Source organism: Loxodonta africana, chromosome 3, assembly GCF_030014295.1.
Source record: "Loxodonta africana isolate mLoxAfr1 chromosome 3, mLoxAfr1.hap2, whole genome shotgun sequence".
In the NCBI taxonomy this organism is placed as follows: Eukaryota; Metazoa; Chordata; class Mammalia; order Proboscidea; family Elephantidae; genus Loxodonta; species Loxodonta africana.
In genome coordinates, this window is record NC_087344.1 from 66,657,213 (window position 1) to 66,677,851 (window position 20,639).

The 20,639-nt window shown below is 39.3% G+C and overlaps 1 protein-coding gene across 34 annotated transcripts in view; it reads right to left on the reverse strand.

Moving 5' to 3' along the window:
* Positions 1 to 20,639, reverse strand: part of PUM1 (pumilio RNA binding family member 1) — a 157,209-nt gene that overhangs the window by 17,814 nt on the left and 118,756 nt on the right. For 30 of the 34 annotated variants that reach the window (XM_064281615.1, XM_064281614.1, XM_064281613.1 and 27 more), the window contains 5 exons: positions 17,509 to 17,652; positions 16,302 to 16,598; positions 14,961 to 15,197; positions 3,279 to 3,543; positions 1,749 to 1,878 (listed from right to left, as the gene is read on the reverse strand). In XM_064281615.1, coding sequence (XP_064137685.1) covers positions 1,749 to 1,878; positions 3,279 to 3,543; positions 14,961 to 15,197; positions 16,302 to 16,598; positions 17,509 to 17,652 — 1,073 coding nt within the window. The remainder of the gene's footprint in view (positions 1 to 1,748; positions 1,879 to 3,278; positions 3,544 to 14,960; positions 15,198 to 16,301; positions 16,599 to 17,508; positions 17,653 to 20,639) is intronic. The other 4 variants (XM_023554461.2, XM_023554460.2, XM_023554451.2 and 1 more) reach the window with 1 other exon arrangement.

Below are 20,639 nucleotides of genomic sequence, written 5' to 3' on the forward strand. Positions count from 1 at the left end.
AAACCAGAAAAAGCACTCATTATTCTGTATCAGTTACTGGTATAAACTCTTTTTGCCCTGTAACCTATGATTAACTAAACCTTTTGTTTAAAGAGCTTGTACTTTCTGGAACCAGTAGCTCTCAATCTCTGATTGTAAGGAACCCTTTTGAACGTTAAAAAAAAAAAAAAAATTTCTCAGATACACCACACCAGCAGGCTCACTACTAGTATCTGCTGACTAAGCAAATATGTAATTACCCAAAAAAGCTGCCCACTAATTCACTATACTATTAAATTAATCTACACTCCATTAATCACTAGAGACTTTATATTTATTCTTGTTAGTACGTGTGGGAGACACTGTTTATTAGGTCTTTAGGCAAGGACTACAAGGACTTCTTGCAGTAAATCCACAGCACTTTGGGTGTCTGAGGCCCACAGGCTGAAATGCTTTTCTTTCATCGACAGTAAGTTTAAGCCAAACACATATGGACCCTGTTTTGAATTAGCATTCCGTATCATTTCAAGAATTGATATTGTCTATTTATATAAGACTAGGGAAAGAAACAGTAGAATCAAGAGAGAAGGCTGTACAACGTTAAAACCTTAGAATGATTTTCCATCTTTGGCTTTTTATTTTAGTTTGAATAGCATAATCACGACACTGGAGGAGACTTTAATGATCTGCTTGTCCAACCACCTTTTTTTTCCCATACAGCTAAGGTCCAGGGAAGTTCTCTAACCAACCCAAAACCAAACCCGTTGCCATCGAGTTGGGTCTGATTCATAGGACAGAGCAGAACTGCCCTACAGAGTTTCCAAGGAGCGTCTGGTGGATTTGAACTGCCATCCTTTTGGCTCGCAGCTGTAGCACTTAACCACTATGCCACCAGGGTCTCTGGAAGTTCTCTAGCTTGCCCCAAATCACATGGCTATAATCCACTGTTCACTGTACCACTCCAAGCTGCATCAGGCTCCAGAGCTAAAGATCTCTGCATTTTTAGATTTGTGACAAAACGGCACTAAAAAGACATTCTAAAATAAAAGAGCCTTGTTTAACTTGGTTTCTTAGTCCATAGCTGGAGAATTCATGGTCAAAGTATTTAACTCTTCATGAGAAAATATAGGAGGACAAAGGTTACGAGTTAATCAAAATTCTATAAGGACTTTTCTAAATTTTTATCTTCACATAAATCAAAGAAAATCTCATTATCTCTTAATGAAGATAATAATAAAATTGGCCATTACTCAAATAAACAGAGGTGAAATAAGGAACCCAAGAAAGGTCAAAGAAAGGATCACTTGACAAGAAGCATTTAACAATCTTCATAATCCTAGTTTATGATGGAAAAAACAGAAGTGGATGTTTAAAGGCAATTCTCTAGGAATCTTAAAAGCAAAATAAAATTTCATTTCTCAGAACACTTTATTGTGATCTTGGTGAAAGTATCTCAAATAATTACTTCCAGCAAAAATGACATGTTCAGTGAAACTACTATCAGAAATAATGCTGGGTCCTAAATGGGGACACTGGTTTTCAAAGCACATTTCAGAAGTAGACTGGCATCACCTGCTTGGGTATTTAAACCATACAGAATAGACGGACTGCTACCAATGAACTGAAGAACATTATACAGCTCTTCAAAAAGACCACACACAATTCATTTTGAGAAACAGAAACGAGATTGCGATTCTAAAAACACTAAAGAAAATCAAAATTCTCTGGAGACTCTCTAAAGTCAAAGGACAGAAAGAACAAAGGCTTACTTCAAAGAACTTCTGAATGACATAATTTCCAAACACATCTACCATTAGCTGGTAAGCAGCCTGGAGGATTTCATTGAAGACAAGCTGGCGCTCAGCTGGTGTGGCACGCTCTAGTTTCAGCTGAATGAATCTGGAAGTGCAAAATAAAAAGGACAATCACAGCATTTGAGGAGGACTTGGAAATAAATAAGGGTAACTCAATTCATACATCAGTTCTAACAATTCTGTGTGTGTGTGTATGTACACATGTATGTCTACATATATACAGAAAGTTAGTGTTGTTTAAATTGATCCCTTGAGCTCACTTAAAGGAATACTTTCTGTAAAGAAAAAAAAAAAAGGTACAAAGTGTGATGCACCTTCAAACTTAGCTGGGCTTTCAAAAGTATACTTAAATTTTAGTAAATTTCATTACAGTATGGCACAGGTACAAAATTGTATTTTATTTGTGGAACAGAGGGAAAGATGAAAATGGGAGCAGAAAAAGAGACAAGGGGAGGTAAAGGTGGAAATAACACAGGGAAAATTCTATTTCTCTTATTCCTTTAAAAACCAGTCCCACATCAGTGTCTTTTTCCTTTAAAAACCATCCACATATATTAACTCGTTCATATGAAGCAGTATTCATAAATGATATGGTACAGAATTCCTTGTTATTTCTATCTGCAGGGTTTTCTGAAGTGGCCACTACTCAGTCTACCTTTTCCAGCTGAGGTGACTACATCAGGGAAATCATATCATCTCTGAACTGATCCTACAGAACCCAAATGTGAGAAATCCTTGCCCCATAGTAAGCAAACAACTTAAACAAGAGATAGGATCTTTAGAAGCTGTTTCACTGGGAATAATCAGAGGTAATGAAGCAGAAAGGGAAACTGAGACAAATAGGTAAAGGAGGATGGATGAGGTCACCCTAATTAAGCTTCCTCCCACCCCCCCACCCCCCGCCCGGACCAAAGGTCTCTTTCTCTGAAGCACACTGGAACATCCAAACAAGGAATGGTAACCCAAGCCAGATTCTATCTTTTATAATAACTATTTCTCTCTCCCCTCTACACAGACTCTCATGTCTATAGAGTGAAATAACAAAGAAAAGTGAAGGCGTTGTCTTACTTCTAAGCACCACAGATCCAAACTTTTATTTGAATAATGCCTCTTTGAGATCAAAAGATTCTTTATAATGCTTAAATTAGCAAAAGTGTATGTATGTCTTTGTGTTGACGCTTCTGTTTCTTAGAGACACTTTGTGAGTTTTCTCATGAACTAGGCGCACCATGCTTCTCTTTCAGAAAGGTAGATGGTTAGCTTTAAGCATGTGATCCAGACTACGAAAAGAACCCTTTTCAACCACTGCGTATCTGGTGACCTTCATATCCACGTCCCTCTGAAATAAATAATGGGAAGGATACTAAGAGGTACACTTTGTTCAAATGATTTTAGGATAATTTACTTTAATGTATACCTATCTAAAGCATGGAATTTAATGCATTTAGACTTCAGTTACCTTAAGCGCCAAAGCCAAGTCCTCACCTGGACCCATGCTGATCTTGGGAAAATTCCATTATATGCCCAGCAATTTCCCGTAGTTGCAAATTGGGATACCGATTATTTCGAAAATCTTCCAAAAGTCTGCTCCTGCCTGAGGGCATGACATCAGACATTCCATATCGCAAACGGGAGGAAGAAAAAAGGGTGCTGCTGGGGCTGAAGAGGCTGGAGGCACTGTTCGCTCGGTACTTGGCTTCAGCGCCTGGAGCAGCAGAGATGTATCTTCCACTGCCGTTTGTGAGTCCTCCTGTTGGTTACAGAACAAGAGAACTCAAGACTCATTCTTAAGAAACCTTGTTCAAGAGAAGAAAAAGTATCCCGTACATGAAAGCCTACATCATCTCCGATTTCTTTTCAATTGTTACTTTCGTGTTAAAACTTAATTATATTAGTGTCATAAAGCTTCTTAGCTGGAAGGAAACTCTTGCACAAAGGTTGAGAAGGCAAGGCTTTTTACCGCTGATAGTAGACTGTCAGCAATAATGGAGCACTAGTTAATGTAGCCCTTAGTAAGTATTAAGGAAGAAGAAGTGTGCCTGCTGTATGACCCAGCGCCGAACACCAGCTAAGGAATTAGACAACGAATAGAAAATGTAATGAGACTTCAGTGGTTTCCACTCTAAGTTCTATGAAGTCCCTCCATTCTCGAACAAGCCCAACTCGCATTTGAAACCCTCCCAAAATACCAAAGCATCCAAGTTGGTCTCTTTTATATAGTTATTATTGCTGTTGTGTGCCATCAAGTTGATTTCAACACACAACAACGCCATATAACAGAGTAGAACTGCCCCCACAGGGTTTCCTAGGCTGTAATCTTTATAGAAGCAGATCACAGGTCTTTCTCCTGTGGAGCTGCTGGGTAGGTTTGAACCGCCAACTTTTCAGTTAGCAGCCAAGCACTTAACTGTTGTGCCACCAGGGTTCCTTGTTTTATACAGGGAACCAGCGAAACCAAACCCATTGCCGTGGAGTCAATTCTGACTCGTAGTGACCCTATAGGACAGAGTAGAACTGCCCCATAGAGTTTCCAAGAACGCCTGGTGGATTCGACCTGCCAACCTTTTGGTTACTGGCCGCAGCATTTAACTACTAAGCCACCAGGGTTTCCTTTATATAGGGAGCTCCCCTCAAAAGAACTGTCTTTGAAGGAATGGTTTTGCTGCTAAACTGGAGTGTGAAAATCATTAAGGCACCCCAGGTCAAGGATTAGAGACAAGGGGTAAAAAAAAGGAAATACACTTAAATGCAAAGTTTTCAAGTTCTTCATCAGGAATGGGCAGCTCTTAACAAGTTCTATTGGGACAGAGCCTGAAATGATTGCAGCAGCAACAACTTTGATGACACTGATATTGCTCTTTTGACTGGTGACAAGGGAATAATCATTGTGAATCCCTAGGGAGACAGAACAGAGATATGACCAAAAGGTTTTATCAAAATGGGAAGTATAATAAATTATAATAAGTACATAATTTTAATAAACTTAACCTTTTTTTTAAACGTTAGATTACACTATAAAAATGATGTGACTCCTCGGCCCCTCCCAACACTCATTTTTAACAAAAAAGCAAAGTACATAAGGAACACCACATAAATCACAAACAGCTCTGATGAATCATTCAGGATCCATGAGAAAAGTCACTTCAACGTCAACTGTCAGCTAACCTCGTGAGTCTTAATGAACGTCCAATTTGGAGTTTAATGGTAGCTACAAAAAGACACCTGGCTTGGATTTCTCCACAGAATTCTAGCGCCCAGCTTCAAAGGTCTCGGTCACAGTGAAAGTGATGGAGCCAAAAAGAAATGGCTCAAGGTTAAAATCTGAAAACATTTACTGAGAATTTGTTTTAGGCCAGAACCTGCACCCAAAATTTTTCATATATACTTTCTGATGAATTCTCACTGGCAGTGTGGAAGAGGAGTTTTTAATTCCTGTTTACAGAATAGGCACTTAAGACCCAGCGAGATGCAATGCTTGTCCAAAAATACAAAATCATCATGGTCAGAATTCATCAAAGGGCTCCTGACTCCAGGGTCAGGGTCTTTGCTACTACACCAAAGTCACACCAAAGTCATTTTTGGACTCGGTTACGTCAAGTTTTGTTATAAAGGACGCTCCTATTCCTGTCAAACTCCACCACAATTTTTAACCCAAATGAAGAACATTTTAAGGAAAGGAAAAGAGAAGGTTCATATGAAAAGAGAACAGCAGCCAGCCATATGACTGCTCTTTGTTCCATTTCAAAAACAATTCTGCTTTCTTCCATGCATTGAGGGTTATTTACCAGAGCTTGGGGAGAAATGGGCAAAGAGGTAGAAATCAGGTAGGTCAGCAGGTACTGTTAACTGTGGTAACAGCAAGGCATGTGCTTAAGAATAAAGAATGGCACGAACACACAAAGTTTTGAAAATTAAAATATCTTAAGAAACCAGCACCGACAGTGGGACTTAAGGGGGAAGTAGCAAATTAACAGAGAAACAGAACTAAACTCCTAACAAACATATTGATATGGAAGGTAGCCAGGTTTTTGGTAACAGTGTTGAATGATGGAGCCAACCAACCCTGAAGCTGCCCTACCCTCTATACTTCTAGTTACATGAGCCAATAAGTGTAATAAAAAGAAAAAAGACACTATTGTATGAGTCACTATTAGTCGGACTGTTATTGCAACCAAAAGCATCCTGCCTAATCTACCACAAGGGGCTGGAGTGAACAGTGGCTAATACGGTTGCAATAAAGGTTTACCCATTTGCTCTGAATTTTTATCTCTGGTCTTCTTGGATGCCAACACTGGTGTACACACAAATGTGCGGGCACACACACACACACACACACACACACACACACACACACACACACACACACCAGCTGCCACTGAGCCAACTCTGACTCATGGCAACCCCATGTGCGTCAGAATAGAACTGTGCTCCACAGGGCTTTCAATGGCTGATCTTTTTTTTTTTTTAAACATAGATCACCAAACCTTTCTTCTGAGCCACCTCTGGGTGGACTTGAACTGCCAACATCTCAGTTGGCAACAGAGTGCTTAACTATTTGCGCCACCCAGGGATGCCCACACGTATATACACACAGCTTTTGCTGTCAAGAAAGGAAGACATATAGCAATGTCTCAAAGGTGAGTAGGGGAACTTCCAGTTACAAAATTATAAGTGGTAAAGTGACGGCTCACAGTCATATTTTGAGTCTTACAGTACTGCTTTTAAAATTACACCAATTTTAAAAGCAATTTTTTGCTTAAAATTCTAGTTTTCTATTTCCAGTTTTTGTTTTGTTTCGGGTGCTGGCAAATAATAGACCAACAGTAAGTATTTACTGCTTGATTCTCCCATAGATGTGGAATATGCAGCAATATGTTCTCCAGTTTATTACAGGGCTTTAAATCTGACATGTACTCCAGCAATTTTCCTCTGGAGAGGCTCTGGAGGTGTTTGAAATGATCATTTCTCATACGGCTTCAAAGAGGGCCCTTTAGTAATTTCATAAAATTTTCTACAGTATTTTTATGGTGGTTGTCCTATGACAACTTTCCACAGAAATTAAGGGCTTAAATGTCTTTATTATTAAGTTAATATACACTTCAGTTATTTAATAAAATTCTACAAAAGGGTTTTCTGCCAGTAGCTATCTAGAATTCCATCCCCTTTGCATTTATTTGCTTTTTGGACTCACAGATCTAATGGCCTGTTTCTTACCTTTAAAGAAAAACTTCCAAGGTCCCCCAACACACATCTGAATCTGTATTTAATACTGGCAGATGTAAACTGCTTTTAAAATAAGTTCTCCCTAATTCACTTACTAACACGACACCAAGGTCCTAATTAAAATAAGCCCAAGACCGATTGTCTTTAGTACATGATCCACTTGACAGCAACTAACAACAGTGCATAATACTAAGGAGTCCAAAATAAGTTAATTTTCACATGGTTAGTTTTACAGATAAGTCTCTTTCAGAGAATCAGATGAACAAGCATAAAATGCTACCTTTCCGTGTAGAACAGGGAAGTACTCAAAGGCACCTACCTGACAAACAAAAAACCTACAATTAGTACAAGTTATTGACCAGAACATGAGAGACATCTACTTCAGGACAAGACAAAGAAGAGTATTTTGTGTTTAAGCTTTGCTTTTCTTAAAAGACTAAAGGCATATACAATCCTGAATTTAAAGGACAGAAAGAATCAATTTGAAGAAGACAGGAATTCTACCATGATGAAACCTGTTGCTGTCAAGTCAATTCTGACTCAGAGTAACCCTACAGGGCAGAGGCGAACTGCCCCAGAGGGTTTCTAAGGAGCGCCTGGTGGGTCTGAACTGCCGACCTTTTGGTTGGCAGCTATAGCACTCAACCACTATGCCACCAGGGTTTCCTCTACCATGATAATAAAACTAAATGCTTACACATTTTTTTGCCGAGGACGGAAAATGAATTATTTAACTCATTTTTACCGTGTTCCAACCCTGTGGGAATGCACAAGCACACCCTTTTCTCCCAGGGCACATTTAAAGTCTTGGGGGTTTCAGTCATGCAAATATCTTCTGTTACCTCTTAAATACTAAGAGATTAAAATGGCACAACCAGGGGATTGTACAGAAAAGTAAGCATGTAGAGGCATTCTAGGAAATGGGGAGGGCCTGGGAGTAGGACACAGTGATGGGTAGGCAGGACATGAGACCATTAAGGTAGGAAGCAGCCTTTTGGGATGCTCACATCCATATTCCATACTTTTTCTTTTTAAGACAGGAAGTGGCATTTACTAGAGATAAATGCTTTAGGCATTGGTAAGAGCTGTCATGGGTTGAACTGTATCCCCAAAAAATATGTGTATCAATTTGGCTCAGCCATGATTCCCAGTACTGTGTGATTGTCCACCATTTTGTCATCTGATGTGATTTTCCTATGTGCTGTGAATCCTATCTCTATGATGTTGATGAGATGGGATTAGCAGGAGTTATGTTAATGAGGGAGAACTCAATCTACAAGATTACATTGTATCTTAATCCAATCTCTTTTGCGAGATATAAAACAAGAGAATCGCGCTGAGACACCTGGGGACCTCATACCACCAAGAAAGTAGTGCCAGGAGAAGGGTACGTCCTTTGGACCCAGGGTCCCTGTGCTGAGAAGCTCCTAGTCCAGAGGAAGGCTGATGATAAGGACCTTCCTCCAGAGCAGAGAGAGAGAGAGAAAGCCCTCCCCTGGAGCTGACACCCTGAATTTGGACTTCTAGCCTACTAGACTGTGAGAGAATGAACTTCTGTTTGTTGAAGCCATCTACTTGTGGTAATTTTGTCATAGCAGCACTAGACAACTAAGACAGAGCCCAAGGGCTTCATCTAGGCCCAAATATAAGCCACAAATGGGGGTTATAGACTAGTTGTTAATTATATTAATAATAATGAAATAATTATAACTTCAGAAATACAATACATACTTAAACCAAACAAAATAAATACTTGTAACACCTGCCTCTCTCAGGGTTATAAAATTTTTTGTTTTTATTACCAAGGACAGACGTGCATGTGTGTGTATGTTATGTTTGGGGAGGTGGAAGAGGAGGAGATTGAGAGAGGGAAAGACAGAGGAAGAGTTTAAAATTTGTTTTTAATTAACAACTTTACGCCAACAAATTTGACAACTCAGATGAAATGTACAAATTCCTTAAAAGTCACAAATTACCAACACTTACTCAAGAAAATGAAAATCTGAACTGACCTATATAACAAGTAAAAAAATTGAATTAGTAATTAAAATTTTTTCTGCAAAGAAAAGTCCAGGCCAAGATGGCTTCACTGGTGAATTTTTTCAAATACTTAAAGAAGAATTAATAACAACACTCTACAACCCCTTCCAGAAAATAAAGAAAGATGGTATACTTCCCAACTTTTTCTATGAGGCCAGTATCACTCTGATACCAAAGCTAGGCAAAGACATCACAACAAAGGAGAACTACAGACTAACATCCTTAATAAACACATATACAAAAATCCTCAACAAGAATATTAACAAACCAGCAATATATAAAAAAATTACAGATCATAAACAAGTGGGATTTATCTCTGAAATGTAAGATTGGGTTAACATCTGAAAATGAACTAATACAATATACCACAGTCATAAAGTAAAGGACAAAAACCACACGATCATCTCAATAGACACAGAAAAAGCATTTGAGAAAATCCAAAACCCATTCATGACAAAAACATGCTTGGACTAGAGGAAAATTTCCTTAACTTGCTAAAAGGCATCTACAAAAAGCCTACAATGATCATACTTAAAGGAGCCCTGGTGGTCCAATGGCTGCTAAACAAAAGGTCAGTGGTTTAAACCCACTAGTCACTCTGCAGAAGACCTGGCAATCTGCTCTCATAAAGGTTACACCTTAAGAAACCCTATGAGGCAGTTCTATGCTGTCCTATAGGGTCTCTGTTAGTCAGAATCGACTTGACAGCACACAACAATAACCATACTTAATGGTAAAGGAATAAGCACTTCACCCTTAACATCAGAAACAGGGTAAGAATGACCACTCTCATATATTCTATTTAAATATAATACTAGTGCAAGGTTTTAGCCAGTGCAATCAGGTAAGAAAAATAAAAAGCATCCAGATTGGAAAGGAAGAAGAGTTTAAACTGCTTTTATTCACAGACAACATTAAAAAAAAAAAAACCCTTAGAAAATCCTAAGCAATTCACTCATAACTATCAGAACTGATACATAAGCACACGATCTCAGGATATAAGATCAATACACAAAAATTGATTAAATTTCTGTATGCAAGCAACAATCTGAAAATGAAAATCAATTCCATTTCATTTACAATAGCATCCCCCCAAAAAGTACTTAGGAATAAACTTAAGAAAAGAAGTGCAAGGATTATATGGTGAAAATTACAAAACCTTGCTGAGGAAAATGGTGCTAGGACAGGTAGCTATTCACAGGCAAAAAGGTAAACTCTCGCCTCACTCTGTACACAAAATTTAACTCAAAATATACTTAACTCTAAGAGCTAAAAGAATAAACTTTTAGAAAACACAGGATAAAATCTTCCAGATCTTGGGTAAAGATTTTTCAGATACTATGCCAAAAGCATGATTCATAAAAGAAAAAAATTGATAAACTGAATTTCATCAAAATTTAAAACTTCTGAACTTCAAAAGACATCATTTAAAAAATGAAAACATAAGCTGAAGACTGGAATAAATGCAAAACATTCAATAAAAACCTTCTATCTAGTATATGACCTTTTTAAAGTGTTGAAAAGCAAAGATGTCACCATCAAGAGCAAGGTGTGCCTGATCAAGCCACGGTGTTTTCAATTGCCTTATATGCATGCGAAAGCTGGACAATGAATAAGGAAGACCAAAAGAATTATTGATGCCTTTGAATTGTGGTGTTGGCAAAGAATACTGAATATACCAACGACTGCCAAAAGAACAAACAAATCTGTCTTGGAAGAAGTATAAGAGAATGCTCCTTAGAAGCAAGGATTACGAGGCTGCATCTTTCACACTTTGGACATGTTGTCAGGAGGGATCAGTCCCTGGAGAAGGACGCCATGCTTGGTAAAGTAGAGGGTCAGTGAAAAAGAGGAAGACCCTCAACGAGATGGAGTGACACAGTGGCTGCAACAATGGACTCAAGCATAACAACAACTGTGACCGTGGCACAAGACCCAGCAGCGTTTCATTCTGTGCCACACAGGGTCACTATGAGTAGGAACCGACTCGACAGCACCTAACAACAACATCTGAAATATACAAAGAACAAAGAACTCAACTTAAGAGGAACATCCCAACCCAAAAAATGGGCAGAAGATATATACAGGCATTTCACCAAAGAAGATCTCGAATGGCTCGTAAGCACATAAAAACATGCTCAACATCATTATTATTCATTAAACAAAAAAAACAAAACCCAAACCCACTGCCGTCAAGTCAATTCCAACTCATAGCGACCCTATAAAACAGAGTAGAACTGCCCCATAGAGTTTCCAAGGAGCACCTGGAGGATTCGAACTGCTGACCTCTTGGTTAGCAGCTGTAGTACTCAACCACTACGCCACCAGGGTTTCCCATTAGTCATTAGGGATATGGAAATTAAAATCACATTCAGATGCCATTTCACAACAACAAGAAAAGTTAAAAAAGATAATAACAAATGATGGTGGGGATGTGGAAAAACTAGAACCTCCTACACTGCTGATGGGAACATAAAGTCATACAGCCAGCTTGGAAAAGTTTGGTAGTTTCTCAAAAAATTAAACATAAAACTAACATATGACCCAGCAATTCCATTCCTAGGTATCTAACTCAAGAGAAATAAAAACATATATCCACAGAAAGACACGTATGCAAACGTTCATAGCAGCATTATTTATAATAGCCCAAAACAAGAAATAACAAATGTCTATGACGTGGTGAGTAGATAATAAAACACGGTATATCCATACAATGTGGTATACCCATACAATCAATCCAGCAATAAAAAGAACAAGCTACAGACACATACTACATCACGGATGAGCCCTCAAAAACATGAAAAGTGAAAAAAGCCACATACAAAAGACCACATATTGTATGGCTCCATTTATGTAAAATGTCCAGAAAAGACAAATTCATAGAGACAGAAAATAGATTAGTGGCTAATCTGAGGGTAGGAATGGGGATTAACTGTAAATGGGCATTAGGGATCTTCCCGGGGAGTTAAAAATATTCTAAAACTCAAAGTTACTAAAAAATCAATGAATTGTACACTAGAAATGGATGAACTTCATGATATGTAAAATATAACTCAAAGTTTTTTAAAAACAGAAGTTCGGACTTTAAACAAAAAGTAATGGAAAACATTCAAGGGTCTTAAGCAGGTACTCAGTAAGTGATAAATCATGGGGGAAAGAAATTACTAAGCAGATCACTAACATTTTTTGCAAATATCCTAACACATGCCTGCCTACTTAGACGGAGTGTGAAAATGACGTGATGGAGAGAAGATCCACACCGGGGTAAGAGAGATATAGTCTAGTGGGTGTACTCACTAGCTGTGCAGCATTAGTTTCCACGTGTACAACAGTTATTCTGAGTAAATACAATAAATATAAAATGCTTAGCATGGTTGCTGATGACTTAGTAACTGGTGGCATCAATAAGGTAATGTAAGTAGTAGAAGCTATATTAGGTTGGCCCAATATATACGTGGTGAAGAAATGTTAAGTTTCTTGCACCAAGATGTCTTTTAGGGCCTTTTCTCATGGACCTGTCAGAAACCAAGTACCACACCTGTTTTCTCTAGGTTAAGACTACCGCATAGAAGAACACTTTCCCAAGTTCACAGACCTAGGTGAGGCAAAGCTTTATATATCAAGACAGAAAGGTTCTCAGGAATGGCATGTTATTTATGTATTACATGCAACAATAGGAAGTCCACTGCAAATAACACAACTAAACTACTTAAACAAGGTGATTTTTTTAAAGGAGAAGATATATTAAATATAAAACAAGTCGGACAGCAAAAATCATCAAAACAAGAAATAACTCACACCAAGTTATTTCCTACATCACAGGAAAAACATGAATTAAGAAGAGAACGTATTTCGTTAAATTGCTGATATATTGGAAAGATGAAAGGCACTGTGCAGGCAAGCAATGTTTCCAGCTCCATTTTCATACACCAACAGCCACAGCTTTTAGTTCTGGGGTGGACAAACTACAGCCCATAAATCTGGCCTGCCACCTATTTACTTAAATAAAAAATTTTTGGAAGATGGCCATAATTATTCATTTACATTTTTATCTGGCTGTTAACCAAAAAAAAAAGCTTACAGATTTTAACGAGTATTCAGAATGAACTGACACAGTTTAAATGTTTAGACAAGGAAATAAAAAAGGGAGATTTCTGGATCTAATAATGACTGGCTCAGAAGACATCCTGGGCACATCACGTGACAGGATATACACTGAAACTGCACGTTCTGGAGTCAAAAGGGCTTAATTCTCAATCTGTTCAAATCTGAGAAGATCTAGGCAAGGTATTCAAGTTTTCAGACTCAGTTTTCTCACTTCCGTAACTCTCCCGGAGCTGTTATGTATAGGACCCAACACCATTAAACCCTACAAGGTAATAACTACTCCGTAAATGTTGAGTTCCTTCCTTCTATCCACATTATCAAACTGGGACTTTCACCTCCCCCTACAGATTTCACATTAACCCCAGGGTCTTTAAAGCCAGGCATTCTGTCACCAGGAAACATTGTGCAATGTACTCTATTCCTTTAACCAGTCCTGATGAACCTAACAATCAGGAATGTCCCTACAACTTTTCTAAGGTAATATCCAAGTATAGTTCTTACCGTGTGAACTCTACAACTATCGTTCTTACTGTGTGAAATTTCTGGATACACACACATACACATACGATATGTATGTGCCATACATATACACATAGTTTTACCTTAAAACTCACCTCTTTCACACTCAGATATCACTCTTAGTCCTAGAAAAATGTGAGTTGTTGGAGCAAGCTCTATCACCCTACCCCCTGCAGATTTTTCTTGATTTCTATAGATCATTTCCCAGTCTTTGTCTTTCCAAAAGAAAGCATCCTATCCATTTTTAGTCAGTTCCTATTTGTGAGTCCATGAAGGCACTTTTAATCTTGCTGGTTAAACGCAGAATCTTTTAGATAAGACAGCCATATAGGTTGATTAGCCCAGACACTCCTGATTTAGACCTGTCATCACAGAGTAATGATTAAATAGCACCCCCTTCTTATTCTGGCAAGTGTCCTGGTCTGCACAATAAATTATATGGTCACTCTATTTCTAAGTCAAAACTCCCCATCGATGAAGTGAATCAGTACATCACAATCCAAACTAAAAAGGTAATGGGAATTGGGGAGGAGGGGAAGGTTTGCACACCATGTAGCTCATGACTGGTTTCTGAGATAAGAAAACATCTGAAAGATTTAAGACATTTGCCGCCAAAAAAGTTAATGTAATTTTTTCTCCATTCTTAGAGCCTGCTGCTTAGGATCCTCTTTTTCTTCTTCATTTTCTAGGATCTAGATGTTAACATTTTAAAATCCCATACATAAAATAACTTAAATATATAATAGGGAAATACACATCTACTCGTTAGTATAATGTGTAGTTTAAGAGTGTATTTACAAAGATTTTTTTAAAAGAATCTAGCAAAAAATTTTTAATAAAATGCTAAATGCGGAAAAAAAAATAAAGATATTAAACATACACATAGAGGATAAAGTCTGAAAAGAAATAAGGCAAAATAGTAATTGTAGTGGTATTTCAGGTGGTGATCCTAGGTGAATAAATTATTTTTCCCTGTGTTTTCCAGCTTTAGTAAATGAACCTGTACTATCATTATAATGAAAGACATCTGACAGGTAGCCAAAGAACAAGATGTTTATACTAACGCTGAAGTGAATATACAGGGAATGCACCCACACTTTCCTAAATGCAAAACCACTATCTGTCTAGGTTCAGCCTGATAACGTGAGGTATTTAAGGAAGGCACAGGACACTTCTAGGATAAAGGGGACTGCCCTTTGCTTATGCAAAGTACTTCTAATGTCATTGGTGGCAAGAGATTTCTAGAGTTCAAGGTGGTGTTAGAGTAATGGTTCTTACCCAGGTTTAAGCTTGAAGAGGATCCATGTGAAGAGAGGGAAGGAGGTGGTGTCTGTGAATGTCCTGGTCCCTGACTAGGGAGAGGCATGCCCACGGGTCCAGGAGAGGAGGAAAAGCTAAGGCCGTTATAAAAACTGTGTCCAATGGGGGTCAAGCTGCTCGATGTCCTCTTATAAAGCTCACTGCTGCCAGTCAGGGAGTCACGGCGGGAGCCACTGCCAGTGTTGGAGTTTGCAACTAAAATGGAATTAAAACAATGCAGATAAGAACAGGCCTGTTCTTTGAAGAACAAGCCCAGTGACCTGTTCCTAACACTTTGATCCAGACTCCTTACCACCGCAAATGTTTGTCAGCAGACAAAGCCTAACTGCTAATGTAGCAGTTCTAGGGACAGATAAAGTAATAAAGAGGACATGGCTCAGATTAACAGGAAACTTCTGTTCAAACCATCACACATATGCCAAATTTAACTTCCTTTTGTGTCAGACATTACGGAATAGGGCAGGGTTAAAAAGCTCTGACGGCCACAGCTATGGAAAAGGTGAAAGAAAATGGGCTAGAAAGAATGCCTTTCATCAACCCAAAAGGTTCTAGTAGAAAAATGGAGTATAGAAAAAAGATTCATAAATGGGGTATTGCCCCACTACACAAGATTTATATACGAAAGTTTCCTCAATGGGTTCACTGAAGTGTTGTTCCTAGGCCCCCAGTTCCAAATAGGATACTTTATCTCAAACATGCCCTTCTGTTTTCAGATTACATTGTTTTACAGCCACTGCAATTATCCCATTGTTCACCTTCCTGCTTTTCTGCTTTTTTCTCCCATCAAAACACATTAAAAATACCTTGGTCTAAGATCCTTCCTCCCAGTTTCCCATAATGTCCACCTTAATTCTTCTCAAAAGACTGGAGAAAACTCATGTCTCTTTAAGGCCATCAGGCCAAGAACTCTGCTCAGTCTTGATTATGGGGTACTCTACCCTGTGATCTTTGGCAAGTCCTCCTCCCTCAATTTTTAAGATCCACATTTCTATATTCTCCTCCACATTCTTCCCAATGCCTGGGAAAAATCTCTCCTGGTATTCTAATCCCTGAAATAAATTGACTATGTGAGTATAAATAAGTAGCAACATGAGCGTAAACCTGAAGTAGGCCCCAACTACATAACTTGATTTCAATAGTCCATCATCTCAAAGACTTGCAGGATGGCTGGGTTCCCACGGGGCTCTGTCCAAATCTGCCTGTGATATCTGTCCTGGGCTCCATGCACTGTCAATGATCCATCATGATTGTAAAAATAATTAAAATTCAGTTTTAACAGCACATCAGTCTGATTTCTACCTGCTGTTCCAAACCCTCCGAGAGCTGATCCCAGGGTGGCGCCGAGAGAACTGCTACTTCCAAATCCCAAGGATGTGTTGGCAGGCTGGGCAGAGCCCTGGGAGAAGAGGGAGCTGCTCTGTGAATTGCTGCTCAGAGAGTTGTTGCCATAGAAAGAGCTGGATGCAAGGTTGTTATTAGGCTGCTGCTGGGGCTGTGGCTGAGGCTGCTGGGTTCCTAAAGGGCGAAACGGTCCATTTGTTGTTCCAGCAAGACCAGTGGCTGCTCCATTTGCTGAAGCTGCAGCCGCTGCGACAGCTATGAAGAAGAAAAGGAAATCGTTTGTGTATGAAAAGGACTGGCCACATTTCTAAACTACACTTTTATCTTTTTTTGGAAAAATCTTTTACTGCTACTCTATCTCTTCAAGGCAGACACAGACCTTTATAAAGAGCTATACAAAACTGTCTTTGATCCTTTCACCTGAAGCTTTTATTTCTATTTTCAATTTGAATCCGAAATACTACTGGAGCAAGTTCACTATGATGGTAGCTTTAAACTGTCTGTAGAGTGCTTCCCCAGACGCAAACATCAAGTGTGCCTGTTTTAAATATAACTATTTCCTAAAATTCCACAATTCCACAAATAGCTACATCAAGGTTTCTTTTCTAGAAACATGATATCCGTATACTAAAGTTCCTCAAATTCCTACTAAAACGTTTTAGTATGCTGCTTCTCTTTTAGATGTTCCCTCTGTGGCTCCTAAAACCAAAAAAGCATATGACGTAAAAACCCACCTCCCCCAAAGACTTATTACTCTCACTTCTTACTAATCTCTCCCACTTTCCCTATCCTGTTACCCTACCTGCCCCACCCCACCCCCCCCCAAAAAAAAAGAAAGAAAAAGAAAAACATTATCTTAAAATAAAACTTGGGTTTTTGTGAAATTAGCCTTGGACGTCTGCCAACAATGCCATTTTGTGTGAGTAATCCAACTTCCTATGTTTTTAGTAGATCCAGTCCCTGCTGCTACTGGCACATGACCTCAAGAGAATCAGAATCTACTGAGGTCATTTGCTCCTTCTGATTCTCTCCTTGAAATACTACAGGGCAGGGATACTACACTGACAATTGTCCAATAAAGGGTATTTCCAAATATTTCAAGAATGCCATCGTTAGTCTCCCTTTGTAAGATCTCTGACATAAGTTTATTAAGAGGAAAGCTCACCTGCTTGAGCAGCTGAGGAACTAATGATGACTGGAGCAGGAGCTACAAGTCGAACAGGAGCTCCAAGACCATTTCTCGCCCCTGCATTTACCACGAGGGCACCGGTTTGGTCATAGTAAGCAGCAGGAGCCAAGACAGGATAACCTGGGAATATTAAGCCAACATATAAATACGTATTAAGCAAACAAATGTCTCCTAGGCACCACCATATTATAAACAGTTACAAACTCAGCTTTGGGATCACACAGACCGGCATTTATAGCCTGGCCCTACCACTTAATACCTGTATGACTCTGAATCTCTGGATGGCCATTTCCTCACTTATAAAATAAGGATGACAGTACATATCTCATAAAGTTCTTGTGGAGATTAAGTTAGAAGATGAATGTGAAGCATCTAGCACGATGTGCGGCAATTATTAAGTGCTCAGTAATGGGATAATATTGTTATTATCATCTCCTAAGTGTTAGAAAGGTAATTTGACAGGACAGGGAATATTTGCTCTCTTCAAAGTGTTACACACAGCAAGCAACTTTAGCAATGTCAAAGGGTGTGAGAGCTAACCAAGGTTATCATCATCAAGGTATACTGACAATTTTTTAATGTTTTCTTGACTACACAAATAACAGGGGCTAGAAACTGTTACAATAATCATGGTGCTTTCACGCCACATAATAATCCAAGCACAAATACTCTGGAAGTTAGCAGGGAAAAACCTAGACAGACCTCAATTAACAGGCCCTTTTCAATACCATATGAGATGTAATCTCCAAATCCTATGTTGAGCCATTTAAGAAACTGCAGGTGCGGAAGGCAGGGCCAAGATGGTACAGTAGTCAGATGCTTCTGGTGAATCCTCTTACAACAAAGACCCGAAAAAACAAGTGAAGCAATTACATTTATGACAAGCTAGAAGCCCTGAACATCAAAGGCAAAGTTAGAAAATGGACTAAGGGGCAGAAGGAAAGAGAGATGGTTCAGAAGCAAGAGGAGCTGCTGGACCTGAATCGCCGGGAACCCTCAGGTACCATTCCCAGGAGTAGCTGTGGTGGGCTAAACAGCCAACCACACAGCCTACTCACACCTCCAGAATCAGAGAGAAGAGCGACACTCTTGGCAAAGGTTAAGTACCTGTGTATATTTTACTGCACCCCCAGCCCCCAAGCCAACTTCAGGGGCTGTTGATTTCCCTAGGTCTGAGATAGGGCCTGCTGAGCACCCTGAGCCATTCTCCTGGCCTTGGAGAAAGAATAAATTCACAACTGGGGAAAAGATAATCTGCTAGCTCCACTAACCTGGGGAGCTCAGGACAGAAGCGGCTCCTGTCCAGTCAAAAACGGTCCGTGGACTTTGAATACCTTTCCCCCCTGCATGGACCTGTGTAGGCCTATTTCAGAATAAGCCCTTGTTGGCAGACTGCAACTGTTTCAGCTGTGCTGTGGAGAGGTGGGTGATTGATGTTTGACACCACCTTGCCTATTAAACAGGGTTCTCACCTACCTGCATCAGTGGCCTAAGGACTGGTGGCTCCTCTCACATGACCCAGCCACCCATGACAGGGGTCCAAGGATAACTGGCACCTCCCAGTCCTTACAACCAAAAGCACTGGGTGCCCAAGCTCCACCTGCAGAACCCACCCACCTGTGCACTCTAGGGAACAGGGACACACTTTCCTCACAGACACTCGGGGGACGGCTGTCAGCCCCCTGCCTTGTTCAGTGTGTTACCCCCACTGAAACCAGATACAAGTACCTACACCAATCACCTCTGCCCTTCTAAGACTGTAGGACACAGCTTGTACCACACACTTGATGACCGACTACCTGGACACCTGAGCTGAATTCATATAAGAAAAGTGGATGGACTCCTAGGATCATATACCAGATAACAGCTCTAGCCAGATGGTGACAGAATTTTACAGCTTCAAAGGTGAAAAATAATCAAGGTAGCTCACTCAAGCAACCTATTTGGACATATCAAAACAAAACAGAGCAAGAAGCTAGGATATAGTAAGCAAAAATAAACTAATACAATAACTTATAGATGGCACAGAGACAACAGCCAATATCGAATCACATAAAGGAACAGATTATGATCGCTTCAACAAGCTCTCAAATCAAAGAATCAAGGGAACTTCTGGAAGAAGGTGCCTTTGTGGAATTACCAGATACAGAATATATAAGATTAATATACAGAACTCTTCAAGACATCAGGAAGGAGATCAGGTGATACGCAGAACAAGCCAAGGAACACAAAGATAAAACAGCTGAAGAAATTAAAAAAGTTATTCAAGAACATAATGAAAAATTTAATAAGCTCCAAGAATCTATAAGAGACAGCAATCAGAAATTCAGAAGATTAACAATAAAATTACAGAACTAGACAACTCAATAGAAAGTCAGAGGAACAGAACTGAGCAAGTGGAAGGCAGAATGGTAAGACTGAAGATAAAGCACTTGGCACCAATATATCTGAAGAGAAATCAGACAAAAGAACTAAAAAAAAAGAAAAAATCCTAAGAATCATGTGGGACTCTATCAAGAGAAATAACCAACGAGTGCCTGGAGTACCAGAATGGGGAGGGGTGGGGGGGGGGGAGTAACAGAAAATACAGAGAGAATTGTTGAAGATTTGTTGGCAGGAAACTTCTCTGATATCATGAAAATGAGAAGGTATCTATTCAAGATGCTCACCCAACTCCACATAAGGTAGATCTTAAAACAAAGTCACCAAGACATATTATAATCAAACTTGCCAAAACCAAAGATAAGGAGAGAATTTTAAGAGCAGTGAGGGATAAACGAAAAGTCACCTACAAAGGAGAGCCAATAAGAGTAAGCTTGGACTACTTGGCAGAAACCATGAAGGCAAGAAGGTAATGGGATGATTTATATAAAAAATTAAAGGAAAAAAACTGCCAGCCAAGAATCATATATCCAGAAAAACTGTCTCTCAAATATGAAGGTGAAATTAGGACATTTCCAGATAAAAGGCAGTTTAGGGAATTTGTCAAAACCAAACCAAAACTAGAAGAAATACTAACAGGAGTTCTTTGGTTAGAAAATCAATAATATTAGATATGGACCCAAGAGTAGAACACTGGACAGAGCAATCAGATGTCAACCCAGATA